General features: G+C 40.4%; 1 protein-coding gene across 1 annotated transcript; it reads left to right on the forward strand.

Moving 5' to 3' along the window:
- Positions 1 to 2,298: 2,298 nt before the first annotated feature.
- On the forward strand, positions 2,299 to 25,502 carry btaf1 (BTAF1 RNA polymerase II, B-TFIID transcription factor-associated). Its single transcript, XM_042009558.1, has 38 exons — positions 2,299 to 2,723; positions 3,584 to 3,707; positions 4,033 to 4,147; positions 4,579 to 4,722; positions 5,182 to 5,372; positions 7,638 to 7,771; positions 7,869 to 7,998; positions 8,096 to 8,164; positions 8,320 to 8,409; positions 8,490 to 8,585; positions 8,760 to 8,936; positions 9,151 to 9,291; positions 11,705 to 11,829; positions 14,887 to 15,007; positions 15,136 to 15,240; positions 15,396 to 15,545; positions 16,012 to 16,154; positions 16,263 to 16,437; positions 16,525 to 16,728; positions 16,953 to 17,373; positions 17,494 to 17,678; positions 17,781 to 17,937; positions 18,939 to 19,048; positions 19,479 to 19,680; positions 19,844 to 19,992; positions 20,066 to 20,218; positions 20,739 to 20,860; positions 21,183 to 21,350; positions 21,430 to 21,507; positions 21,604 to 21,733; positions 21,828 to 21,969; positions 22,069 to 22,199; positions 22,487 to 22,606; positions 22,756 to 22,908; positions 23,045 to 23,256; positions 23,361 to 23,520; positions 23,718 to 23,888; positions 24,335 to 25,502. The coding sequence occupies exons 1-38, from the start codon at positions 2,710 to 2,712 to the stop codon at positions 24,482 to 24,484; spliced, it is 5,562 nt and encodes a 1,853-aa protein (XP_041865492.1). The 5' UTR covers positions 2,299 to 2,709; the 3' UTR covers positions 24,485 to 25,502.
- The last annotated feature ends 677 nt before the right edge of the window (positions 25,503 to 26,179 follow it).

Here is a 26,179-nt window from a genome sequence, read left to right on the forward strand (position 1 = left end):
TCCACTATGTTTACAAGGTAGATGGTGCAGATGTAAGCCAGCATGAATACTGTATGCCGCTGGGATCTAAGGAGTGCATTGGAAGTTGTAGATGCTTGATATATCACATGGCACATACATTCACAACTGGCTGATGAAAAAAAAAGTTTCATGATAAATTTCATAGGACAGAGATCTCTTTATCCTTGTTTTCCCACCTTACTGCAGGTATACGCACAGAAAATCAGCCTCAGGCATAGCTGAAAACTCCCTGACAAATTACTGAAAAATAATGTTCATCACAAAATGTGTGATCCTGAAGCTTTACCTGTTTCTAAAGCATTTTGTTCTATTTTCCCAGCTGTTTCTCAATTTTGAGGTTCTACTAGATAACATTAATGAGTAAAACAGCTAAGGTTTGAAGTAAAATGTGTTTTGCTGCCATTTCCTAAATAAATCCACTAAATATAGATGCCTTTTTGCTCCTTCAGCACTGTTACCAACTGAACCAAGTCTGCTTCGCTCACTATCACCAGTACTGATAAAAAGAGGTACAGAGAGAAGGATTGTGGGTTGCAAATTTTCAAGTCATACTGCTGCATCTTAACAAGACAAGCATATACTGTATTTTTATTGTCAGCACAAAACATGATTCATTTCACAAGTTTTGTGCAATGATCTTAAGCAATTTGTTATTTTATGTGAATAAAAATACTCTTAAAATCAGCCAAGTGAAATCGTTATAGATAATGAACAATGATTTAATGGACCAACTGTTAAAATTACTTTCACAGTTTATTTGATCCTTTCCAAAGAAGAAAATCAGGATCTACTGTCATTTAAATGTGAGGACATACGCCAAACTGCCCCACTATGAGCTTATTTTAGACATTGCATAACAATGTTTCATAACCAGAATTCTAAATACAGACAGGATATTTATTATGTCATAAAAATCTTTTCGAATTCTGAGCAACAACTCTGTGCAGTGATGCTGTTCACAATATAGTGCTGTCAGGGATAGCTGATCCTGACCGAACCTGCCTTTTCCTTCCACTTTGTTATTCACATGCATGTAGTGCCGATTCTTTCTAAGGACGACTTAAGAATTTAACATCTGCTATGGGTGTTTTTTTTCCCCCTTGTTTTTTTCCTCCTAGGTGTTCTTTTTGTGAATACTGTCATTTTGGATAGCTTGCAGACTTAAAACTGTGGTTCTCAATTGTTGAAATAAAGAAAAGTATGGTTTATATGTCAGCACTTCAAGAATTGACTCATAAGAGGGCACTTGTGTTTAATTTAAACCCTTCTGACACATTACAGAAAGATCACACCATGTCACGGTTGTCACATTTGAGGAAAAAGTTAAATAAATGCATTTGAAAGTTACCAACTATGGGAAATTTTGAAACTTAACTCTGAGAAAGGTCACAAAAAAGTCAATTTCCTCTTTTTTTTTTTTTTTTTTTTTTTGTTTGTTTCGAAGAAGAAGAAAAGAAAACGAATGCACAGCTGCTGTGGAAACAAAGTGTTTCTCTAATTTCCTTGATGATTCTCCTTGAATCTCTGACATAAAAGTTTTTATTTCTTTAGGGGATATGATAACAAGAGCTTAATAAATCAAGAAAGTGTCACTAATATTGCCTCAAGCAATTTAGCGTAGTGTGTCTAAACTCTTCAGGGACAGCAATTTAGCTTGTTAAATCCACCACCCAGCTACCTAAAACACTGAGCATGATTAACCCTTACTGAATACCACCTGCACTAAATCTGTTTATTTATTTCATTATGGTAGGGTTGAGGTACATTATTCCCTGTGGAAACCATGAATGTTTAATTATAAGCCTCAGCTTTTGTAAAGCTGAGACAAATCTTTTCAGGACCATGGTCAGTTCAGGATTGAGCTGCAGTTTAAAACAAAAAGAAATCTAAAAAGATGTTGTAAAAATATGTGAAAAATAAAAATCTGGGTAAATATAAAAGGTAAATATTAAACAATCTAAAAATAATTTAGTATAATGTCCGGGACATTCGCTTGTTTAAATAAAATATATGGCACAGTACAATTAAAAAGGCTCCGTTTTAACAGTTTTTGTTATACATTTATATAATATTTATATCATATTCTTTTTATTTAATGCAGACGAACAGTGTAAAGTGCTACAATGTGTCTGATATGGGTATGATAAAAATGTAACGAGTTCTTTTTGTTTTTTTCCTCTCTATCCGTTTCCTCTTTTAACGCACATTTTGATTGGCTCGCCAAAATGCCAGTAGCCAATCAGCGTCTACCTGCTATGGAGGAAGGAATAAATGCAAGATGGCTCCTCATATAAAAACAGTCTCCTGGGTCTCCCTCAACGTGCAACAAAATAACTCTTTAATACTTATTCGATTGAAATATTTATCCGCGAGAAGTTCTGAAGGGTGAACTAAGCTTTTACGTTGTTTAGTGATACTTGTCGAAGAAGAAAGCAGAGGAGCCTCAGGGACAACTTTAAAGACATGAATTGGTTGTGAGCTTGCTGTCTTCGGTAGACAGAGTTGGGGCTGGTCAGAAGCACACAGCCTGACCGGGCCTCTGCTAGCTAGCGGTAGCTGCTAACTAGCTAATGCCTTCGCCTGTTGTTTTTTGTCGCATTGGAAACGTTAATCTGCATAGGAAGTACTACACTAAACTACTTACTACATGTTGAATGTGGGACTTGGAAGTTCAGATAACAATTGACCATGGCTGTATCAAGGTAAGCTGAGCTAGCACTGACTTCATCTGACTTTCATTAACAATTAGCTATCTGACTTGCTAAAATTAGCTAGCTTTAATTTCTTTCAGTGAATAGCGTGGTGATGGCCGACTAATGTTAACGAGTAAGCTAGTACTCTGTTATGATACGGGGTAAGTAATTGCTAAATGGGATACGCGATGGGCCCTTTTTCAAATGGAAATCAAGTTTACAGCAGCAGTGAGATGCTTATTTTGACTCCTGTCATATTTTGGTCTTCCACACTCATGTACTGGTGTCCTGTTGTTAGGTACAGGTTAACTAACGTTGCGTTGCTAAGTTATTTATTTGGATAAACTTATGTCAGCGTTAGCAACCCAAACTTCTGCACTGGTTCTTTACAGCTCATTCAGTGTAGATCTACGTGCCTAAATAGTGAAATAGTTTCCAACCTGTCTGTGTTGATAGCACCACTGTAAAAGTAAACAATTGTTGAGCACTGTTTTGGTTTGCATTTGGTTATTTCCGTTGTGATCACTGCTTATTCCACGTGGTTCCAGTGGTGTTTTTGCATAGCCGAGTTTACAGATTTGACCTAAGTATTGTGGGTTTAGCCTGGTACATCTCTAATCCGCTTCCCATTTTATTAGTTGGCTGCTTTTGAACTCTGTCAAAAAACAGGATCAATAAGAACTTAAACAAATGCTAAAGTAATTAAATGAAATTGAGATAATCAGTCTTATGTTCAAATACTTCTGCATTATATAGCTTCTGAAATGGTAAAGAGGAACCAGCTTAATAAAATTAAAAAAGAAAAATCCCTTCATTGTTGTACACTTTTCACTTTTGACCTAATTTTTGTTTTTGTTACCCGTTTTTAGACTTGACCGTTTATTTATTCTGCTTGACACTGGCACAACACCAGTAACCAGGAAGGCAGCAGCCCAGCAGCTTGGAGAAGTGGTCAAACTTCACCCACATGAACTCAATAATCTTTTAACAAAGGTGTGTATTTGTTATATTATTGTCTTAATTTTTTTTCCACAAACCTCCATAAGCGCTTAACCATATCAACTTGGACATACTTGGCTGTGTCACCAGTTATGTATCAAATTCTAATGTATGAAAATATAATTCTCCCAAATAGGTCAGTGAGATTTCTAAGCCTTGTAACTGTTTGTTTTGCTCCACTACACCTGTAACAATCCTCCTCAACACTTAACAATATGAGAAAAAAGAAAGGGCATAGATTGCTTTAGTTTGCTGTTGAATTTCTCATTTTCTTCCTTTTGTTGGAACTGAACAAAATCAAATTTTGCTCAATCACAAGGTCTTGACCTATCTAAGGAGTCCCAACTGGGACACTCGAATTGCAGCAGGCCAAGCTGTGGAGGCCATTGTAAAGAATATTCCTGAGTGGAACCCACCTCCCAGATCTAAAGAAGGTGAGCCTTAAGGATTATTTACAATGAGCTCATTCAGTGAATCCTATCAACTGGTCTACTGTGTAGTTAATACATGACTCTTGGAGCTTACGGGTATAGTTGTCAGCTTACATCAAGTGGAACTTCATAATTGGAAGCTTGAATGTTAATTTGCTGACAGCTGATCAGATTTGGGTGGTTTTTTTTTTTGTTTGTTTGTTTGTTTGTTTTTATTATATTATTTTTGTTCCAAACAAAAAGCATGGGCATCTATGGTTAAAGAATACCAACAGCATATTGTACAAAATAAGTTCTTACCGATGATACACAACTGTAAAAAGTCAGTTGTCAGTTTGAGGAGTTCTCATAAATTGTATGAAAGAAATTCATATGGACATGTTCTGAAGTAATCACAGAATAAATATATGCTTATGAAACTTTGTTTCCAACAGAGTCTTGTGAAGATCTGTCTCCAGAGGATTCCTCTTGTGATCGGTTGAATTTCTACCACTTTGACATCTCCAGACTACTCAAACATGGAGCCTCTCTGCTAGGATCTGCTGGGGCTGAGTTTGAGCTGCAGGATGACAAAACAGGTGTGTATGCACTCTTTTAATTATTTATGTTTTTAAAGTATTAGCTTATTTGTTTTGACTGGAAAAAAGTTGTGCATTTGATTTTTAGGCCATCTCTCTGAAATCATCTACGTTTTGTGTAGTGAACTGTGATAATTAGCTGAATCAACATAAGCTAGCAAAGCCTCTTACATATGATTGAATGTGATTTACTTAGCAGTCAGAAAACTGCTCACTTTTATTATCTGATGGTCTGCTGTCTCTGAAATTCCTGAGGTTATTTTCTGAATTTAGCTGAACCTGTTTTTACTCTTTTGTAATGTGAACTTACTTCTCATTAAAACTTCTACCAAGACATTCTAAGTCATTCATGATGTTCCTGTATTTATTTGTGGACTCCACACTTTTCCGGTTCCACCATGACTCTCCTCTCACATTTCCTCCATAATTTCCTCCATAATTCTTTTTATCTGTGTTCAGGTGAGATGGACCCAAAGGAGCGTCTTGCCCGCCAGAGGAAGCTTCTTCAGAAGAAGCTGGGCCTGGACATGGGTGCTGCTATAGGAATGGACACAGATGAGTTGTTCAACGATGAAGACTTGGATTATTCCTGTGGGCTTAAAGCCCAAGGAGTCAAAGTCACAGCCGGCTGCAGCTCCCGCAACCACGTAGTGAGTTTTATTTTAGTATTGTTGATATGACTCAACAGGCCCGTAGAGTTTGCACTTTGTACCTTTTTTTATTTCTTGTTTTGTTTTCAAAATATACAACTGCAGTTTACACAGTTAGATTTATATAGATTTATATAGCGCTTTTCAAGACACCCAAAACACTTTACATTGTATCTATTATTCATTCACGCTTGGTGATGGTAAGCTACATGTGTAGACATTCCTACACTAGAGATACCAACGCTGGAGGCAAGGAGGGTGAAGTGTCTTGCAGATCAGACAGATTGACTAGGGGAGCAGGAATCAAACCGCTAACCTTCCTTTCATTGGACGACCCATTCTTCCACCTGAATTGCTGCCCCCTATTGCTGCCACAATACAACCTGTTGTATCCGCCTCATGAGAGGTAAATGCAGCTGTGTCATGGGAGGTTGACATAGATCTTTATACTATAACTCAGGTGTGTCCAAAGTCTGAATCGCATTTGATGGGTCAACACGTTTGGGTAGAACTTGATAACAAGCTGTTGAGGAGAGCCATTTAATTTGAATCAGGTGTGTTGGATCAGGTAGACATCTAAAACCCACAGGATGTGACCCCCCAAGGACTGGAGCTGGGCACCCCTGCTGTTGCCCAAAGTCATAGACTCATACCTCGTTATGTAGATGTAGCATTAACTAAATAAAGAGGGAAGAAAAGAGTTTTTCCTCTAGACTGTAAGCTCTCCTGCCAATGGCACTTCTGTTTTTGTGTTCTTGTTTCTATTTTTAATGCCTTAAAAAATTCAAAGTGGACAGTTTTGTTTTTTTTTCCCCCCTTTTTTATTGCAGTGCAAGGTATACAATAATATTTGGAAAGGGTGGACATGCCCTTTAAAATATATGTGGCAAACACTTTTTTTTTCCTCCACCCCCAAGTTCTAACAGAAAATGTAGCAACCTTTTGTCCACAAAAACAAAGCTCACTTAAGTTCTGAGAGACTCTCATGCTGGCCATCTCATCGTCAGCAGGCACACAGAAAGAAGACCTGTTCCCTCACATTACCATAATGATTATAATACAGGCACACTCCAAATTTAGGGAGCACAAACTTGACCAAGTAGATGTTGTGGCAGACCACTTAACCTTTCTGTTCAGAGAGTGGCAAACTGATCAAGGAATATTATGACAGCGGATAAGTACATGCACTGGTCACAAGGGTGACTCAGTCTGTTAGGTCAGTGTATACCTGTCGTATTGCAACATGAAGGCTTGTTTGGGCAGAATACCTGCACAGAAAACTGGACTGAATTTGTTCTGAATGGGTCAATGAGTCTGGTTTGTTATTTGAATGTAGTTTTCTTGTTTTTTTTGGTTGGAGCTTGATTTATATTTATTTATGTAGTTTCCTAATAATCATGCCTTATGTTAAGGGCTGCACATGCAGTAAGTTCTGTTAATATTGGTAGCATGGTAAAACGGCTAGCCTTTTAATCTTTTGTGTTCTGCAGTGTGTAAACTGCAAATGTGTGCATTAGGTAATTAAGTAAGATAGATAAATATATGACTTTGTCATTAAAAACAGTGCATCAGAGATGAAATGCAGAAAGAAATTACATTTCAACTGCCCCTTAAAAAAACAATGTGGATAACAAAGAAGGCAGAGAGAATTTAGTTGCCCTAGAACAGCCACTATTGAAATAGAGCTTGAGGTTCATCAGATCTAATCAAACTTTATTTCTGAAGCACTTTTCATGCCACAGGCAACACAGAGTGCTTTACATGATTGTTAAAAATAAAACAAGATTTTACATACATCAAAGTAGAATCACATTAACATATTTCACACAGTCGCACGCACACGCACACATGTATACATGCACCCCAAGCAGCAGTACAAACATGACTCTCTAATTTCTGTCTCTGAACTGAATGTTGGTATAAAATGCTAAAAGTGATAAACATCTGGCCTGATGCTGGTGTGAGGAAACAATATCAATGTCATGGGGATCCATCCACACCAGGAGCCAGCCCACCCATGTCCAACAGCAGCAAGCACCCCCATTAGAACAGACCAGGGCCCACACCACAGCCATAAGGCTGCAGTGCAGGGCCCCAGACACCCCGATAAGTGCAATCCCTGCTGCAACAGCCCCCAGTTAGATTAGATTAGGTTAGATTTTGTTAAAAAACAGTGCAAGCTGAGCTTAGAGATCATAGTGCGTTATTTTAATCTTCTTGACATTGTCTTTTTTTTCTTTTTCTTTTTTTTATCTTTATTTTCAGACCATTCAAGCTGCTGAGCTGATTGACTCAGAGTTTCGGCCAGGCATGAGCAGTCGTCAGAAGAATAAAGCCAAGAGAATGGCAAAATTGGTGGCAAAGCAACGATCTAGAGATCTGGATCCAAATGAAAAGAGGTAGGAGTATGTCTGTGTGTGTGTTTACCAGTTTTATCCTACTGTCAATCCTGACTGCGGTAGTTATAAATGACCCTACTTTCTCCTCAACTTTTAGCAATGACAGTTTGGAAGGGGAACCTGAGGAAAAGCGAAGAAAAACCACCAATGTAGTAATTGACCAACCAGCAACAGAGAATAAAGTCTTAATTGACAACGTTCCAGATAATTCCAGTCTTTTAGAGGAGGTAAATAATAAAAAATAGGCTCAATAACTAATAGAAATCAAGCCCTAATTAATTGAATTCCTGTAATGTGAGTGGAACCTCGTTTCTTTGTCTTCAGACACATGAGTGGCCTCTAGAAAGCTTCTGTGAAGAGCTCTCAAATGACCTCTTTAATCCATCATGGGAGGTAAATTATTAAAATTATGCTTAATCTGAGTTGCAATTCATTTTTTTTAACTGATAGCTTTGATAAAACCATATAATCCTCCTTGGAACTGGCACATTTTTTGTATGCTATTGTTTAAGCAAACTTGAAAAAAATGACTTATCTGCACTCATCAGGTTCGTCACGGTGCGGGGACAGGTCTTAGAGAAATCCTCAAGTCCCATGGTGCTGGTGGAGGAAAGCTAATGGGAAGTACTGCAGAACAGGTAGGTTTTCATCAAACATTCAGGTTTCTTGAAAACATTTAGTTGAGACATGACAGCAGCTATCCTGACGTTTGGTTTAGATGTTGCGACAACATCAAGAGTGGATTGAGGATCTGGTCATCCGTCTCCTCTGTGTCTTTGCTTTGGACCGCTTTGGAGATTTTGTATCTGATGAGGTAGTTGCTCTTTAAATTTTTTTTTCCTTTTTCTGCACGACTTTACCAGAACGACATATGTGATTGTATGTATTTATCACTATAGAGACAAACAGTAATAATGAATTAGAGAACTTGCAGAAAATAATTCAGCTCTGTTGTCTTTGTTGTCTTCATCTGTGCCTGTTTTGGCAGGTGGTGGCTCCTGTCAGGGAAACATGTGCCCAGACCCTTGGAGTGGCCCTCCGCCACATGAATAATACTGGTGTTTCCATGACGGTAGACGTCCTGCTGAAGCTGCTGAAGGAAGACCAGTGGGAGGTCCGCCATGGGGGTCTGCTGGGGATCAAGTATGCATTGGCTGTCCGTCAGGTACCACCTGTTCCGTGTTAGTATGATGACATGTTAAAAAAAAAAAAACAGTATCCTAAAATCTAATAAAGGTGCACAGCATATGCTCATGAAAATAGACATTGTGGCTGAAGAAGGAGTTGCAGATTTTTTTTTTAATCAGGTGGCATAGGGACTCCTTTTAAAGTTTTGTCATGTGTTCAGATTCTGATCTGTCTGCTCTTTTGTGTCTCAGGACTTGATTGCAGTTTTACTTCCTCGGGTGCTTCCTGCCATCACTGAAGGCTTACAGGACCTAGATGATGACGTCAGGGCTGTGGCAGCCTCGGCCCTAATCCCTGTGGTGGAGGGCTTGGTGCAGCTTCTGCCCTGCGAGGTCAGGAAGTTACTACTTCTTTTATTGGATTATAGCCACTAGCAGTGTAGCCTACATCCCAGCCCTCTGGTGACACTACTCAGTATAGTTTTTTGCTTCAAAACAGGTAATCAATCAATCAGCCTGTCAATCAAATTTTTTTTTATATAGCATTTTTCATACATAAGAGCAGCACAAAGTGATTCACACAACAATAACAAATAACAACAAAACAGAATTAAAGATAAGTCTTCACATTTCCAAGCATATAACTTAACCAAATTAAAAACAAAAACATTTAATAATTATCTCTCACACACTCACACAGGTAAAGAACACAGAAGCACCCCACCTACTTACCCAGCCACCAATCCCACAGACAAACCCCAGTCCCTAATATCAGGCATGTTTAAATATCTTGTTTAAAAGTATATGTAACAGTTAAGACATCCATCTATCCATCCATCCATTTTCTGCCACTTATCCGGAGTCGGGTCATGGGGTAGCTGCCTAAGCACGGAAACCCAGACTTCCCCCTCCCCGGCCACATTCACCAGCTCATCCGGAGGGATCCCGAGGCGTTCCCAGGCCAGCCGAGAGATGTAGTCTGTCCAGTGTGTCCTGGGTCTCTTTCCGGTGCGACGTGCCCAGAACACCTCACCAGGGAGGCGTCCAGGAGGGATCCTAACCAGATGCCCGAGCCACCTCACCTGCCTTCTCTCAATTTTGGAGGAGCAGTGACTCTACTCTGAGCCCCTCCTGGATCACCGAGCTTCCCACCCTATCCCAAAGGAAGAGCCCGGCCACCCTGTGGAGAAAACTCATTTTGGCCGCTTGTATTCGCAATCTTACAGGGACCGGACAGCTCGTACAAGCGGGTCCGGCACTCTATACTCGCAGAGTAACCCCCAGAAGAGTCCCCGGGGGACATGGTCGAATGTCTTCTCCAAGGCCACAAAGCACATGTAGACTGGTTTAATGAACTCCCATGCCCCCTCAAAGACCCTGAAGAGGGTGTAGAGCTGGTCCACTGTTCCACAGCCGGGACGAAAACCACACTGCTCCCGCTCAATCCGAGGTTTGACTATCCGACAGACCCTCCTCTCCAGCACCCCTGAATCGACCTTACCAGGGAGGCTGAGGAGTGTGATCCCCCTGTAGTTGGAGCACACCTTCCGGTCCCCCTTTTTGAAGAGGGGGACCACCACCCCAGTCTGCCAGTCCAGGGGAAATGTCCCTGATGTCCACGCGATGCTACAAAGGCGTGTCAGCCAAGACAGCCCTACAGCATCCAGAGCTTAAGGAACTCCGGGCGGACCTCATCCACCCCTGGGGCCTTGCCACCAAGGAGCTTCCCTCCTGCAGGTGGTGAGCCCACAGGAAGGGAAGCCCATGTCACCCTTTCGGGCTGAGCCTGACTGGGCCCCATGGGAAACGGCCCGGCCACCAAGCGCTTGCCTCCGTGCCCCACCTCCAGGCCTGGCTCCAGAGGGGGGCCCCGGTGACCCCCGTCCGGGCAAGGGAAACCCTGGTCCTTGCTTTGTCATCATCATAGAGGTGATTTGAGCCGCATTTCGTCTGGTTCCTCCCCTAGACACCCTTTTTGCCATGGGTCACCCTACCAGGGGCATGAGCCCCCGACAACATAGCCGCTAGGATCGTCAGGACGCACAAACTCCTCCACCAGGAGGAGAGAGAGTTAAGACAACAAAACAGTAAAATGTGAATAAAAACAGCTGAATTAATGTGTTTAAAGTTAAAGTACATAAGTATGTAAAACATGGATACAAAAATGGTAAAATAAATTAGCATAAAATAAAAAAATAAAACCAGAATGAATGATCTTCATTAAATGAATTTCACAAGAAACGCATCTAATTAAAAGCCTGGGTAAAAAGCTGAGCTGAGTTTTATAAACTTTGACTGTTCCAGCTGCCCTCAGGTCCTCTGGCAGACTGTTCCACAAATGTGGAGCAAAAACTAAAAAAGGGTTCACCGTGTTTGTAAAAATGTTTTAAATTAGTAAAAGTCGCTCATTTGAGGACCTGAGGGTTCATGAGAGCTTATAGTAATTAAGAATAAAAGAGCCTTAAAATCGACCCTGAAGCGGACTGGAAGCCAAAGCAGAGACTCCAGGAGGGGGGGGGGGCTCTCTTTCTGGTCCCCGTCAGCAGACGTGCTGCTAAAGTTTTCATTGGGAGAGCAGAAAAAAAGTGTTGCAATAATCAATCCTGCAGGTGATGAAAGCACAAATCAAACATGATTCATTTATCTTTACAGCTTTTTTAAAAGATCTGTTCAGATTTTTGCCTCCTAAAGAACGAAAATCCAGTTTGCATTTCTTTAAGGTTTTCAATTTGTTTCTCTGTTAAGTTATTTTACATGCTGTCTTCATTCTGGATATCTTCATTTACTTGAAAACCTTGTCTCTCAGGTTCCCTTCATAGTAAACACACTATGGGATGCTCTTTTGGACCTGGACGATCTCACTGCATCCACCAACAGCATTATGACGTTACTGTCCCTGCTGCTGACCTATCCACAGGTCCGACAGTGCAGGTCAGTCTTTGAAGGTCCCACAGTGAACACTGCTTTTTAAATTATTCTCATTACTGAAGACTCGAGAGAGATGCCATGATGTAATTTAAGTTAAAAGTCGGAGCCTGTGCAGCGTAGCTGTCACTTGGATCCCCAAAGATCTTACCTGGACTCAAAGTCTGTGTGACACCGTTTGAGATTTTGTGACATATTAAATAAAGTTAGTGGATGAAACTCTGGGTCCTTACTATGTGGACAGCTGAAAAATGTCAAACAAATGTTGATTTTACTGAAATTCTTAAAATGTAGACAAGAGGGAAGACATTAGTGGACGTGATGCGTTTTACTTTTGGATCAGCTGAGTCCATAGCCCAGCAGTTTTATGTCCTGTACCTGCAGAAACTAAACGATCTATTGCAGTTACATCCTGCTAAATGTGACATTTTTGTTCCATTTTTGTGGCTGATACGGGCTGCCGATTTTCCTAAGCAGATATTTTGAGCCAATACTGCTTTTTGTTCCCTCAATTTAAATCATAAAAATAACAAGAACAACAACAACAAGAAAAAATAAATAAAAAAAAAAAAAAATATATATATATATATATATATATATATATATATATATATATATATATATATATATATATATATATATATATATATATAATCAAAAATGAAAGTTTAGGATCTGCAGGTTATAACGGAGGAAGCTGATCTGTTTTCTCCCGTCAGCCTGTACTGGCTGAGTAGCCGAGTAGTTCCTATAAAATAACACTAGTAACTTGTATGAGGTGAAAAACAGCTGCTGCAGTTTGTACGTTTAGAGAACCACCGATGGGGGAACAGCTGCTTTCCTCTCATCTGCGCCTCACAGAAATAGTCCAAATCTGGAGTGATGAACATATCTCTGTAATAGATCTTTGGGTTTTTTTTTAATACATTATACATTAGATGCATTTAACAAAAGAACGGCCAAGACAGTCCATACAGGCCATTTACCATTTTGACTAGGGCTGTAACGATTAGTCGACAATTAAAAATAGTCTTCAAAGCATTTACCTGTCGACTATTGTTGGCAAAGAAGAAAAACACTACATAGTGAGACATTGTTGTCTTCTCTATTGTGCATGTGCAACTCTCAGCAGAGATAAAGTCCTACAGGGGAAAAATATGGCGGCGGATCAGGGAGCAAAACGGCGGCAGAGGACGTCAAAAGTCTGGGACAACTTCACATTAAACTTGCAAAATAAATTAAATACATGTGAGATTTGTAAAGCGGACCTTGCGTACTGTGGAAGTACGTCTTCAATGCTCGAACATTTAAAGAGGAGGCACGTCGGACTTACATAACAACCTCATGCAAGATTTAAAAGCTGAAAGTGAAATAAAATCCATTCAATAATTATGAGATACATAATCTGATTGGTCGACTAGTTGTTCTAATAGTCGGTGATGAATCGACCATCAGAATAGTCATTAGTTGGAGCCCTAATTTTGACTGTTTTTGAAATTTTCGTATTCAAAATTTTTTTCAATTAAAATCATAAAGCCTTGCTAGTCCCTGAGTTTTCCTGAGTTTTAATTTTTAGTATGTAAAGAACAGAAAAGATATAATCCTGGGTCCTGATGAGAGTGCGCAAACATGACCATATTACCCCGATCCTCCACTCACTCCACTGGCTTCCCGTCTCCGCCAGGATTAAATACAAGGTTTGCCTCCTCACACATCAATATATCGATAGACATGCCCCCAAAAGGACATTTCTTTTTAACAAAAGCTTTGATACCCCCTGTTAGACATCTTTTAGTTTTAGATATCTTTTAAAAATGTTTACTTTTTTAAAAATTTTTCTTTTTTCTTCAACCTGTAGCCCTTTGAGATCTTATATAAAGGGCAGTATAAATCCAATGTCTTATTTTTTTTATTTTAATATTTGTGCCACAGGTCTTTATTTTCATCACACAGGATTTTATTGCTTCCGACGTGTGGAGGTATTCTGTAAAGGGTGGTATGCAGAGATGAATCAATGCTGTATTATATGGAATAAACATCCATATAATAAAGATGTGCACTGAAAACCTCACAGGGGTTTCTGCAGTTAGTTGGCAGAGGAACGTCCAGCGGAGATTATGAACCTGAAATATTTTTGTCTTCTCTCCGCATCGCAGTCTTATCAACCACATGAAAGCTCCCGTTGTACGAGAAGCAGCAAGTGGAAGGAAGGCAGGAATATTTATACTACCATAGACTTCATAGAATGAAACAAGACTGTTTAGAACTCATTGGAGATTTTATTTTACTGAAACTCTTTTATTTGACTTTATTTATTTATAGATCAGTGGAAAGTAACTTGTGTTTATCAGCTGATCACTGATCGACTTCCCATTGCTTTGAAGCTGATGCAGCAGGATTTCCACCAGCACTCTGCTAGTGGACGAGGAGTAATGCAGGCTCCGCACATAACTATGGATGCCTGTCTGTAAATCATGTTGATACTAGTGAAAAACGCAAAGATCGGCCCAATATATCGGCCAGCTGATGTACCGTTGATCCGTACAGCTGATTAATGCAAAAGGAAACATGAGGGCTGCAGGAAATCCACACTGAGGAAACGGCTGTCAGGTTGTTTTGGTTATTACCTTGTGCTCAAATTGCCTTTTGAGGCTTATTATTATAACTAGAGGTGTCAAAATAGCAAATTTCATAAAAGGTAGCTGAAATTTCTTGTTTCTCAATGTGGTGACCTAGAAAAAATCAAATTATTAAATTTGAAGAAAAATAAAACCAAGCTTCTTCTCACACACTTTGACACATAGTTAAAACTGTAGAGCAGCACCGATCACAGCTGGTCCAGCCAGCCTCCTTCATAAAATATTGGTTAACATAGTTTTTTATAATCTTTAACTTTATCTTGCACACTAATGGTAAATGGTGGTAGTAGTGATGTTGACGATAGTTTTTAACCTTCTTTTTCTACTGTCTTCATCCTTGTTTGTGTTTTGTTTTTTAATGAATGATGCTCTTCCTTGGTTCTTTGTTTCTAATTATATTGGCATCCTTTCTTCCTCCCTCCAGCATGCAGCAGTCACTTACTGTCCTGGTTCCTCGCGTTTGGCCCTTCTTGAGACACACTATATCATCAGTACGAAAGGCAGCGCTGGAAACTCTTTACACACTGCTGTCCAAAGCCGACCAGGTACATTTTATCAGTAGATACTGGGTTTTATGTAAAAACAAGTAGATTTCAACTTCTTTTTTTTTCTATTTAATAATCAAATCTTTTTGGACTGATGTGTTACGTGTGTGTGTGTTTTTGCTCCTCAGAGTTGTGCCGTGTGGATAAATCCAATTTTACAAGACATGCTGCGACACATCTTCCAGTCCTGCATATTGGAGAGCAATGAGGAAATCCTGGAACTGATACAGAAGGTTTGTTGTATGACCCACTCTGCTACTCCATCTGCTGAGTAACATGACAGTTACAGCTCAATGAATTTGATAAACGACACAACTTTTTTTTTTTCTTCTTCTTCTGGCCCTTCTGATTAATCTGGTGCGTTGGACTCTTTTGTTAATGTGTGCAGGTGTGGATGGAGCTGCTGTGTCAGGCCCCTCAGCAGTATGTCGTAGCAGCTAGTTGTCCCTGGATGGGTGCATGGCTCTGTCTCATGATGCAGGCTTCCCACATTCCTATAGACCTGAACATGCTGCTGGAGGTCAAAGCCCGCTCCAAGGTTAGACACTTTACTATGTAGAAAATAACCAAATTATTTTACTCTAATCTTTTTGGTGGTCTGGTCTCCTAAAAACAACTGACGTTTTATTAAAAAACAAGAGCTTTTAGTTTTGAAAAGTCAGTATGATGGCACAGCTGTTTGCTAGTTACATAAATATTAAGACTTGTATCCCTGCATCTTTCTATGGTTGTAAAGGTGACAAATTGCCTGAGCTAAAGAGGAGTCTTTGTCAGGACGAGGAAATATAAATGCATATTCAGCAAATAGTTAAGTTAATATCTGTGTTGTTCAATGAAGTATAAACTTAGCAAGAACGAATGGAAACAGCTTAGCTCTGAAGCAGATTAGATAAACTTTTTTTTTATTTACAACACTTCTTTGATTATTTGGGGAAAAATTTATAACAAAATCTCAGTCTTTTCTAGATGAACAAACTAACTGGCTAATTTTGTTATTGCTACAGGATAAGGCTGGTACAAAGGCACGTCAAGGGAACAATCAGGTGAAAGAAGCAGTTCAAGAGTATATAGCTGGCGCAGAGACTGTGACGGACGATCCAGTGACGAGGGACTATGTTGTGGTCCGTGCCCGACTTATGGCTGCCAAGTAAGTTGTTTTTCTTGGGAGAAATTATTCAGTTCTGCTCTTAAGGTCAGCGTCTGGCTTAGTCTTTTAGTTTTAAGATTTAAGCTCCAACTGTGTTCTGTAATCCAGGTTGCTTGGGGCTCTGTGTCGGTGTATCTGTGACCCTCAGCTCAACGCAGCATCTCAGGAGATCCGACCAGCTGAGTCTTTGGGCCAGCTGTTGCTCTTCCACCTCAACTCCAAGTCCGCCCTGCAGCGTATCGCAGTGGCTCTGGTGCTTTGTGAGTGGGCTGCGCTGCAGAAGGTGAAGCTTCAGCTGAAACTGAATTTTTTTATGATCCCAAAAATATTGCTTCATGTGGAGGTGAAATCTTCTTTTAATGCTTCCCAGGACTGTCAGACTGTGTCATCAATGGTGCAGCCTCGTCTTCTGGCCATTCTGACGGAGCAGTTGTACTATGATGAGATTGCTATCCCCTTCACACGCATGCAGAATGAGTGCAAGCAGCTAATTGCGCTGCTAGCTGATGCACATGTGGACCTTCAAGACCGCCTCAATTGTAGCGTTTTAACTATTGACCAAGCCAATGATCTGGTAAATCTATAATGTATACTATGGACGTACACCCACCATCTTTCTCTCACAGCTAACTGCTCATTTTTATCTTTAATAGATGTTGACTGTGATTTGTTCCTTCATTTGCTTAACCAACACTCTTTTAATAATGTAACTCAACTAGCTGTTACTTTTAAAGGTTAACGAATATTGAACTTTATCGCATTCCAATCATATTCATCAATATCCTGCTTATTTCTTAGGTAACCACCATCTTTACAGAGTCAACAGCAGGTCTGAATGTGAAGTCAAAGCAGTGGCTGGCCATGGAGAGCAAGCGGCAGCAAGCTCAAGCTACAGTGATGGAGACCAGCGCAGAATGGCAGCAGCTGCACCTGCGTGTCCACATGTTCACGGCCTGTGCAGTCGTCAACCTGCAAGTGCTTCCTGACAAACTCAACCCTCTCGTCAGGCCTCTGATGGAGGCCCTCAAAAAGGAGGAAAACGCCCTGATCCAGAGTTACGCTGCCTCATTTATAGCCAAGCTGTTGCAGCAGTGTTCCATTCGCTTGCCGTGCCCCAACCCCAAAATTATCAAAAACCTGTGTGCCTCAGCCTGTGTGGACTCTGCCGTCACGCCCTTATCTGCTTGCCCTGTACCCCCAACACAGGAAGATGTCAGGGGTAAGAGTTTTGATGTTTTTAGAATTAGAATTTACCACAATTTTGCTTAAAATTACAAATTTAAACTATCTTTAAAACACAAGAATCAGGTGTTTGGTTAAACATGTCTTGTGCTATTAGGAGGTGGACTGGAGAAAGATGGTATGCATCACATGGTCAGCAAAACCCGGGGCATCATCACCCTATACCGCCACCAGAGGGCAGCATTTGCCATCACCAGCAAGAGGGGTCCTGCCCCTAAAGCCCCAAAGACCCCAACAACAGAGCTTCCTCCTGGAAGCACAATTGGCACAGATAATGATGAGGTACAATTAAAGTTTACACTCAATAATGTAGCTCATATCAACATCAGGTTTCCTGTGTGTCTGTAAATTTTTTTTTTTTTTTTTTTTTTTTCCCTGCTGCAGAGCAAGAAGCCATTTCTTATTCAAAGACGAGGGGCAGATTTCTCCCTGACAACCATAGCCAGGCACTTTGGCGCAGACCTTACCAAGTGTCTGCCGTATCTCTGGGATAACACAGTGGGACCACTGAGGACAGTAGCGCTGGAAAACAAGAGCATTGGTATGTTTGGGTCTATTAGATATTAATAATTGACAGATACTGCAAACAAACATTTTGTTGTTTATATTTACCAACATAGCAATCACTCTGTTTTGTTTTCTAGATTGTGTAAAAACATCTAACCAGAGGAGTACAGTTTAATTAATCTAACTCACTTTTAGAGTCAAAGTTCAGTACAAAACTGTAAACATTTAGATCACATGTAGGTCTTATCCCTCTCATATTTCTGTGTAAATGAGTCTAGGTCACTTTCTAAGTTTTTCAGTGAGACAGTCCTCTGAATTTTATCCAGTGCCTTCAGGATTTTACAGCATTGTTTTTGTTACTTGCAACATAAAATACTTTGATTTTTGCTATAGATTTTGTGACAAGTTGTAAAAACATTGCATTTATTTTTAGTAGGTTTTTTTGTTGTTTGTTTTCTTGCAAAAGCTCTTGAAATTTATTTAATACTTTTTTTTTTTTGTTATGCCAATTTTTTTTTTATTAAAAAAACATACTGGGAGAGTATTTCACCCATTACACCTGTTTTGATTTGCAATATCTGGATGGTATAGACTCCGTCATGGTGATTCGTCTTGTTTGTTTGCTTGTTTCAGTCTGAAAATGTTTGTCTTTATTGCAATAGAAAAATGTTTAATTTGTCTTCCGTCACACGGTTGCATGTGTTTTACCCCCACTTTCATTTTGAACAAGGGAAAGTGTCACACACAGTCTTTGGCAATGATTTTAGATGGCAGATGCAACACATTCCTCTCCCACATGTCTGCATCTTCATAATCAGAAACATGATGGAAGTTACCGTGTAACACGGAGGAGCGCAGCAATTTGTCAAAGCTGCATAAAAGTAACAGAGATTAGACAAAATTGCATTGATGTGCAAAATTCATGAGGATTGGCTAAATTTGCATTGATAGTTGCAATCACAACATCATGCATTCCTGGAGGGGCTTGTTTTTTGGCAGTCTTTAAATCACTGTGCATCTCCGGTGTATTTTTAGACAGGCAAGCCCATCTGGAGAAGGGAGATGCTGCGGCGCAGGACTTAGTCAATTCTCTACAAGTATTAGAAGTCATAGCTGGAGCCATGGCTGCTGAGCTCAGACCTCTGGTAAGACTGCTTTCATGTGCTTTGTATAATTCTTAAAATTGGTTCAAATTATAAATATATTGTAGTTTTTTTCATTTCTATAAAGGTTTGATCAATGTAGGTAATCACGGTCACTGCAAGACATAGGCGTCGCCAAACCTCATTTACCGGTGCACATGTTACAACATTATTATTATTATTATTATTATTATTTCAGTTTTTTGGAAGCAGCAGTAACAGCCGGGTTGTAGGTGAAACATAACGCTGCTCATTCTATGAGCAGAGCAGGTCTTAATACTGAAAAGTGAGGGGCCTGGGCCCCTGTACAGCACTATGTCTATCAACGCCCTTGCTGCAGGAGTTACTCTCTCAATAATTTCCAAACTGCAATTTGGATGAAATTTTACTGTAAAAAACTAATAGACCATTTCTCTGTATTTTTTTTTCTTAGCTACAGGAGCACCTACTTCATCTGTTCACCTGCCTGCAGCATCCGTACACAGCGGTGCGGCACATGGCGGCACGCTGTGTGGGCGTGCTCAGTAAAATAGCCACACTGGAGACCATGAACAGTTTCCTGGAGTGTGTTCTCCCCTGGTTAGCTGCTATTGATGACTGCACGAAGCAGGAGGGTGCCATTGAGGCTTTAGCCTGTATCCTCTTTATACCTGGACAACTTTACCATGAATGTATTTGTAAAAGTTCAGATTTAATTGTGGTGGTGTCATATGCTCAATGTTTGGAATTAATGGTGGGAGGGCTTTAGTGGCTGCTGTTATTTTGACAGATTATTGGCCTTGACCAGCATCTCTGCAGGTGTCATGGAGCAGCTAGATGTGGACATTGTTCCCTACATCGTGCTGCTGGTAGTTCCAGTGCTGGGGAGAATGAGCGATCCCAGTGATAGCATTCGTTTCATGGCCACTCAGTGCTTTGCTACACTGATCCGCCTGCTACCACTAGAGGTATGAGAGCACAGACAGCAGTGATGGATCAATAATAAGTGTTTTTAATTGCATTTTATTTTGCTTTTAACAGGCAGGGATACCAGACCCTCCCACCATGTCTGCTGACCTGATCCGCCAGAAAGCCAGAGAGCGAAACTTCCTGGAGCAGCTGCTAGATGGCAGAAAGTTGGAGAACTATAAGATCCCTGTACCGATTAAAGCAGAGCTCAGGAAGTACCAGCAGGTGGGTGTCAGTTTTCAGGTTGGAAGGGTGATCACCATGTTGACACATCTAACATTTATCTGCACATTTAATCAGCTTCTGTGACACTGACATTTCACCTTAGTTGTGATTACATTTCTGATGGATTCAGAAACGTGAAAACCTGCCAGTCTACACATAGAAAGGCATACAACAGAGATGCTGACAATAGAGTTTTCCTGACACTACATTAAAATCAGTCACACGGGGATCTGGTGAATGTGTCCTTTCTTCTGAGCTGTGTGCAGGCAGCTCTGCAGTATCTAGCCGTTCATCTCTTTAATGGATCCTCCCTGTTTTTAAATGCTGCTGCTGCTGTTGCTATTTGTCAGCAGGCGTTCTGCCTTGCATTGCAGTTACAGATCCCAGAGCGATTGGAGCTAAACTTTTTCAGCTTGGATGATATTTTCCTGACAACTTGTATCATAAATCTTTGCTCTTCGTCCTTATAAATAACCTCTGCATAATTATCACATGAAACCATCTTGTCTGGTTTTTGCAGGATGGAGTGAACTGGTTGTCATTCCTAAACAAATACAAGCTGCATGGGATCCTGTGTGACGACATGGGTCTTGGTAAGACGCTGCAGTCTATCTGCATTCTGGCAGGAGATCACTACCTCAGGTACCAACTCCCAGCAGTGCTTTTAATGCTGTTTGAATGTGTGTGACTTTGACCTGAACCAAGCCTCCACACTGACTGTAACTTAACTTTAAATGATGTGTTGTTACAGATTTTTAAGGACTTTTTTATGTCAATTTTTATAAAATGGCACAAATAATCAATGTTATTAATCTGTCATCATAACTACAAAATCATCAGAAACGACTGAAAGGTGTATGGAATGTCAGCAAACACAAAGTTTATAGCAAAAAATAAGTAATTAGCTTTTCATTTGTAATTATCAGCCGTACTTCAGGTTTGATGTCTATTTTGTTCTATTTAGGGCACAGGAATATGCCAAGACAAAGCATGCAGACTGCAGCCCCCTGCCCTCGCTGGTGGTGTGTCCGCCCACACTTACTGGCCACTGGGTGGACGAAGTAGGAAAGTTCTGCACCAAAGAGTACCTCAACCCGCTACACTACACTGGGCCTCCTACAGAACGGATGCGGTAAGGATTAGTCAGTTTGTGAAAGAAAAAAGTATTCCTTTGGTTTTTCTTAAATTTCTAATTTGAGTTTCTCTTCCAGGTTGCAACACCACGTGAAAAAGCACAATCTTATCGTCGCCTCTTATGATGTTGTACGAAATGACATAGACTTTTTTAAGTGAGTATCTTCCCAGATCTGTTTCTTTCGTGTTTTTGATTTAGAAATCCCACTTTGATAACTCATTTTTTTTTCTATTACATTTAAAATTTTCAGAAATATAAAATTTAATTACTGTATCCTCGATGAGGGTCACGTCATCAAGAATGGGAAAACCAAATTGTCCAAAGCAATTAAACAGTTAGCTGCTAACTTCCGGATCATCTTATCTGGAACACCCATCCAGGTGAGGCACCTGAGATCTCCAAATGAAGCTACAGTGGAAGTTTGACTTCTTTCTTTCTTCTTTCTATGTCATTATTTTTGCTGTCTGTCCTCAGAACAATGTCCTGGAGCTCTGGTCGTTGTTTGACTTCCTCATGCCGGGCTTCCTTGGGACAGAGCGGCAGTTTGCTGCTCGCTACGGTAAACCCATCCTGGCCAGCCGGGACGCCAAAAGCTCATCGCGAGAACAGGAGGCGGGTAAGTCAGCTGTTAGTGCAGATGCAAACTTTCTACTGTATAAAACTAAAATGTTCTAATGCAGTGTGACCAGTAATAATACAGGATTGTCTTTGTTAGGTGTGCTGGCGATGGAAGCCCTACATCGACAGGTGTTACCCTTCCTTCTGAGGAGGATGAAGGAGGACGTACTTCAGGACCTTCCCCCTAAAATAATTCAGGACTATTACTGCAATCTCAGCCCTCTACAGGTACTTGTGACCCATAATGACCCTGCAGAAAAACTCAATTTCCTTTTTTTAATATTGATGAAATGCTTTAAGTGTTTACTTTTTTCCACTTTTTTTTTGTAATTTTTATGAGATATTGAACTAATTTTACTGAAGCTGTTTTGAACATTGCATTACATTTTTGCCAATAGATTGTTTTAAATGCCACTCAAAGGTTTTCATGTAAGAGTATTGTGGTTTTCTGCAGATGCTCTAGTTTAATTGCTTACCTTTTATGTAATAACTATCTGTTTCCTCACTACTTGCAGGTTCAGCTGTATGAAGATTTTGCTAAGTCAAGAGCCAAAGCCAGTGTGGAGGACAGCATCTCAGTGACCTCTGAGGAAGAGGAAAAGCCCAAGCTAAAGGCCACAGGTCACGTCTTCCAGGTACAGATGTTTTTTTATCTTGCACTAGTTAACTGTCTCTTGTGGTGTTTCAATTAGAGCAGTGTTTATTTACTTTCAGTGTTGCTCATAAAGGCCCGCTATGTGAAACTTACAGGTGTAATAAGCACTTCGTATCTACACTCTTTCAGGCGCTGCAGTATCTGCGTAAGCTGTGTAACCACCCGAGCTTGGTCCTGACTCCGCAGCATCCAGAGTACAAACGCATCACAGAGCAGCTGGCAGGTCAAAACTCCAGCTTGCGAGACATTCAGCATGCGCCTAAACTCTCCGCTCTCAAACAGGTAACGTGCTGGAAAATCAGCTTAGTCTTCTCACTTTTTTTTTTTTAACCTCGGCCTGATTATGTCTGGATTTTGAAAATCTTTTCTACAAAAGTGACCATTTCATTTTACTCTGTTTTCTGTTTGTGCTTTTCAGCTGCTGTTGGATTGTGGTCTTGGAGGTGGTGGAGGGTCAGAGGGTGGCACCGAGGCAGTGGTAGCCCAACATCGGGTGCTAATTTTCTGTCAGCTAAAGAGTATGCTGGACATTGTGGAGCACGACCTGCTAAAACCCAAACTCCCCACAGTAACTTACCTGAGGCTGGATGGCAGCGTGCAAGCCGGCCTGCGCCACTCCATAGTCTCCAGGTGAGCGGAGTGATCTTCAAATATCCTTTATAAATTTGATATTAATCTGTTGACAGCTCTGCTGAGTGCTGCATTAGACTAATGTCACTTCATTGTCACTTTAGGTTTAACAACGATCCATCCATTGATGTTCTGCTGCTGACCACCCATGTAGGTGGTCTGGGTTTGAACCTTACCGGCGCAGATACTGTGGTGTTTGTGGAACATGACTGGAACCCCATGAGGGACCTGCAGGCCATGGATCGTGCTCATAGGATAGGGCAGGTACTGCTGTTGGATACACTTTGCTGACAGAAGAACGTAGTGACTTGTTCCTGATACATTAACTATAGCGGTAGATCAGTCTTGAATCATGTGATTTAGCTGTTTCTGTCTCAAACTAATGATCCAAAATAGACTTAGATTCTCTAAAAGGAACATTTATGTTTGTTAACGTTTGTCTTTGTGTGTGTTTTTCTTAGAAACGGGTGGTGAACGTGTACAGGCTAATCACACGAGGCACATTGGAGGAGAAGATAATGGGGCTGCAGAAGTTCAAGATGAGCATTGCCAACACTATCATCAACCAGGAGAACACCAACCTGCAGAGCATGGGCACAGACCAGCTTCTCAACCTCTTCTCTCTTGACAAGGTGAGACTTACAAACTTTGATGGAGCCAGAAAACATGAGGGGACACAAATCTCCTTCATAGATATTAAACACATCAAAAGTTATTTCTCTTTATCAATGTAATGTGCAAGTTTAGGCTCTTTATTGAAGATGTTTATCTCTGTGTTCTGGCTTATATGCAGTTAAAATAATGTGACCATTTTTAAGCGATCGATCCACCGCTGCTTCTCAGGACATAGCACTTTTGTTTTCATTTTAATATTTCCAAGAAAGTAGATTGTTTGCAAGGGTGAGTTGTCCATTTGACTTGTTTTTTCTGACCACAAACATGGTCACAAAAATGTGCATATTTGTTTTCTACACAAAGCCCAGTATGATGCCGGGGTTGTGGTACACCCGTGTTGTGCTGCCATACCTGTGGAATATTTATCTTTATGTTGAACCTTTTTTGTTTGTAAATGTTTCAGGACGATAAGGGTGATAAAGGCGAGCAGTCGTCGTCAACCTCAGGGAAGACCTCCATTAAGTCTGTGCTGGACAGCCTGGGAGAGTTGTGGGACCAGCAGCAGTATGACACGGAGTACAACCTGGACAGTTTCATGCACTCACTACAGTAACTCTATGCCCCCCCACCTACACCACATCCAGTGGTCATCTCATTTGCTGGCCAAGCAGGACCTGGTCACAGCCTGAAGAGACCACTCTTTACACACCTTTTTAAAAAATTAAAAGAAAATGTCCCACAGCAGTAACTCAAACACAGCCAAAATCAGAAGTGAAATGGATAGATCTGCAGAAACGGTGTAGAAAACATTGCCCTTCTTCTTTTCTTAACTTTGTCAAACATCCTATCATTTAACGTTGAAGGTAAGTCCTCACCAACATGCTCTGTACTAATCTGTTGGGAGAATGAAATAGAAGAAGCGACAAGAATCTCCCGTGTTAGTTCACATCAGCTTCGGTAGTAAACAGCAGTTTTACCAGTGTGTAGAGATGTTGCTCTTCCTCCACAAGCACATGTATCATAATTATAGATATCATTTATAGTTACAACAGCAGGTGCTACTTTTACAGCCCACTGCTGCCTTTGCACATCGCATCACCAGAGTATACAGTGTTAACTCCTTCAGACACTGTAATGCAGTTGGACCATCACCAAGTCTTAAAAGCACTGCTATACCCAGCCACACCTCTCAGCACCTCTGACTGATGGATACAGACATGTTTTTGTATAACAAAAGGGAAACTGGGTGAGAATGACAAGCTGTCATAACCTATATGGTCCTTTTTATAGCACTGCTGAGCTTAAGAGCAGTTTGTGCCCCCACAAGATAGCTCCTGGTCTCCACATGCCACTCTGGGAGAATCTGTTGGTATGAAACCTGTGGCCATCAAGAGGCCGTGGTGGAGAGACGATGCTGTGTATCCACCTCCTCCATGTGCAGTGTAGACCAGGAAGATACTATAGAAGCAGCGGTACAGTACAAAGACTTAAAAAAAAAAAGGGGGCCAAGCTGAAACTGGTACCTGAAACTTGTTACAAGTATTTTAAAAGAATTATAAACTTGTACATATTCCTGCAATTGCTGCTTTTTGTTTAGGATTGTGGAATAATAATAAATTCTACAAACATTGGAACTACTTGCCATTCTTGTGTTCTGTTATAGACAGATGGTGTGGTTGTACATTTTAATGCAAAAACTCCATCATTATAAGAATGCTCATATTAAACTAGAAGCACTAAGAGAGCGCAGACCTCCACCAAGCTAATGTCTTTTTTTTTTTTTCTTTTTCTTTTTGGCCAATGATTGCAGGCATTATTTTGAGTTAGGAGCTCTAATGGCAAAATTATCCCCACAGTGAAGAATCCTTTAAAAAAAATTCCGGGATCCAGGCGACAATCCAGATCACCTCCAAAAGGACATGTTTTCAGGGTAAAATATTTCATTATCCTGAAGGGTGATTTTAAGTGTATTTCTAAGACAAAGAGGACAAATAACAGTAAAGCATCAAGAGCAGAACACAGGAAATGAAAACTGCAGAGAAAGGAAAAAGCATCATGAAGCTACATTTAATTAGCTGGTTAGCAGAGAAAAAGGAAAACTGAAGGTTGGCAAATATAAAACCTGAAAAAATTTTAAGGATTAGCAGAACTGAACTCTGTTGTTTTCCAATCATAGTTTTACTGCAAAAAAATTATAAAACCAGAAGTGATTTAATCTTAAGTCATGGCATACAGTTTTAACCTACAGTTAGAAGATCCGTTAAACATAAGTCAACATAAAGAATGCTGTCCAAGTCTAGACACATGG

The sequence above is a fragment of the Melanotaenia boesemani genome, chromosome 16, assembly GCF_017639745.1.
Source record: "Melanotaenia boesemani isolate fMelBoe1 chromosome 16, fMelBoe1.pri, whole genome shotgun sequence".
In the NCBI taxonomy this organism is placed as follows: Eukaryota; Metazoa; Chordata; class Actinopteri; order Atheriniformes; family Melanotaeniidae; genus Melanotaenia; species Melanotaenia boesemani.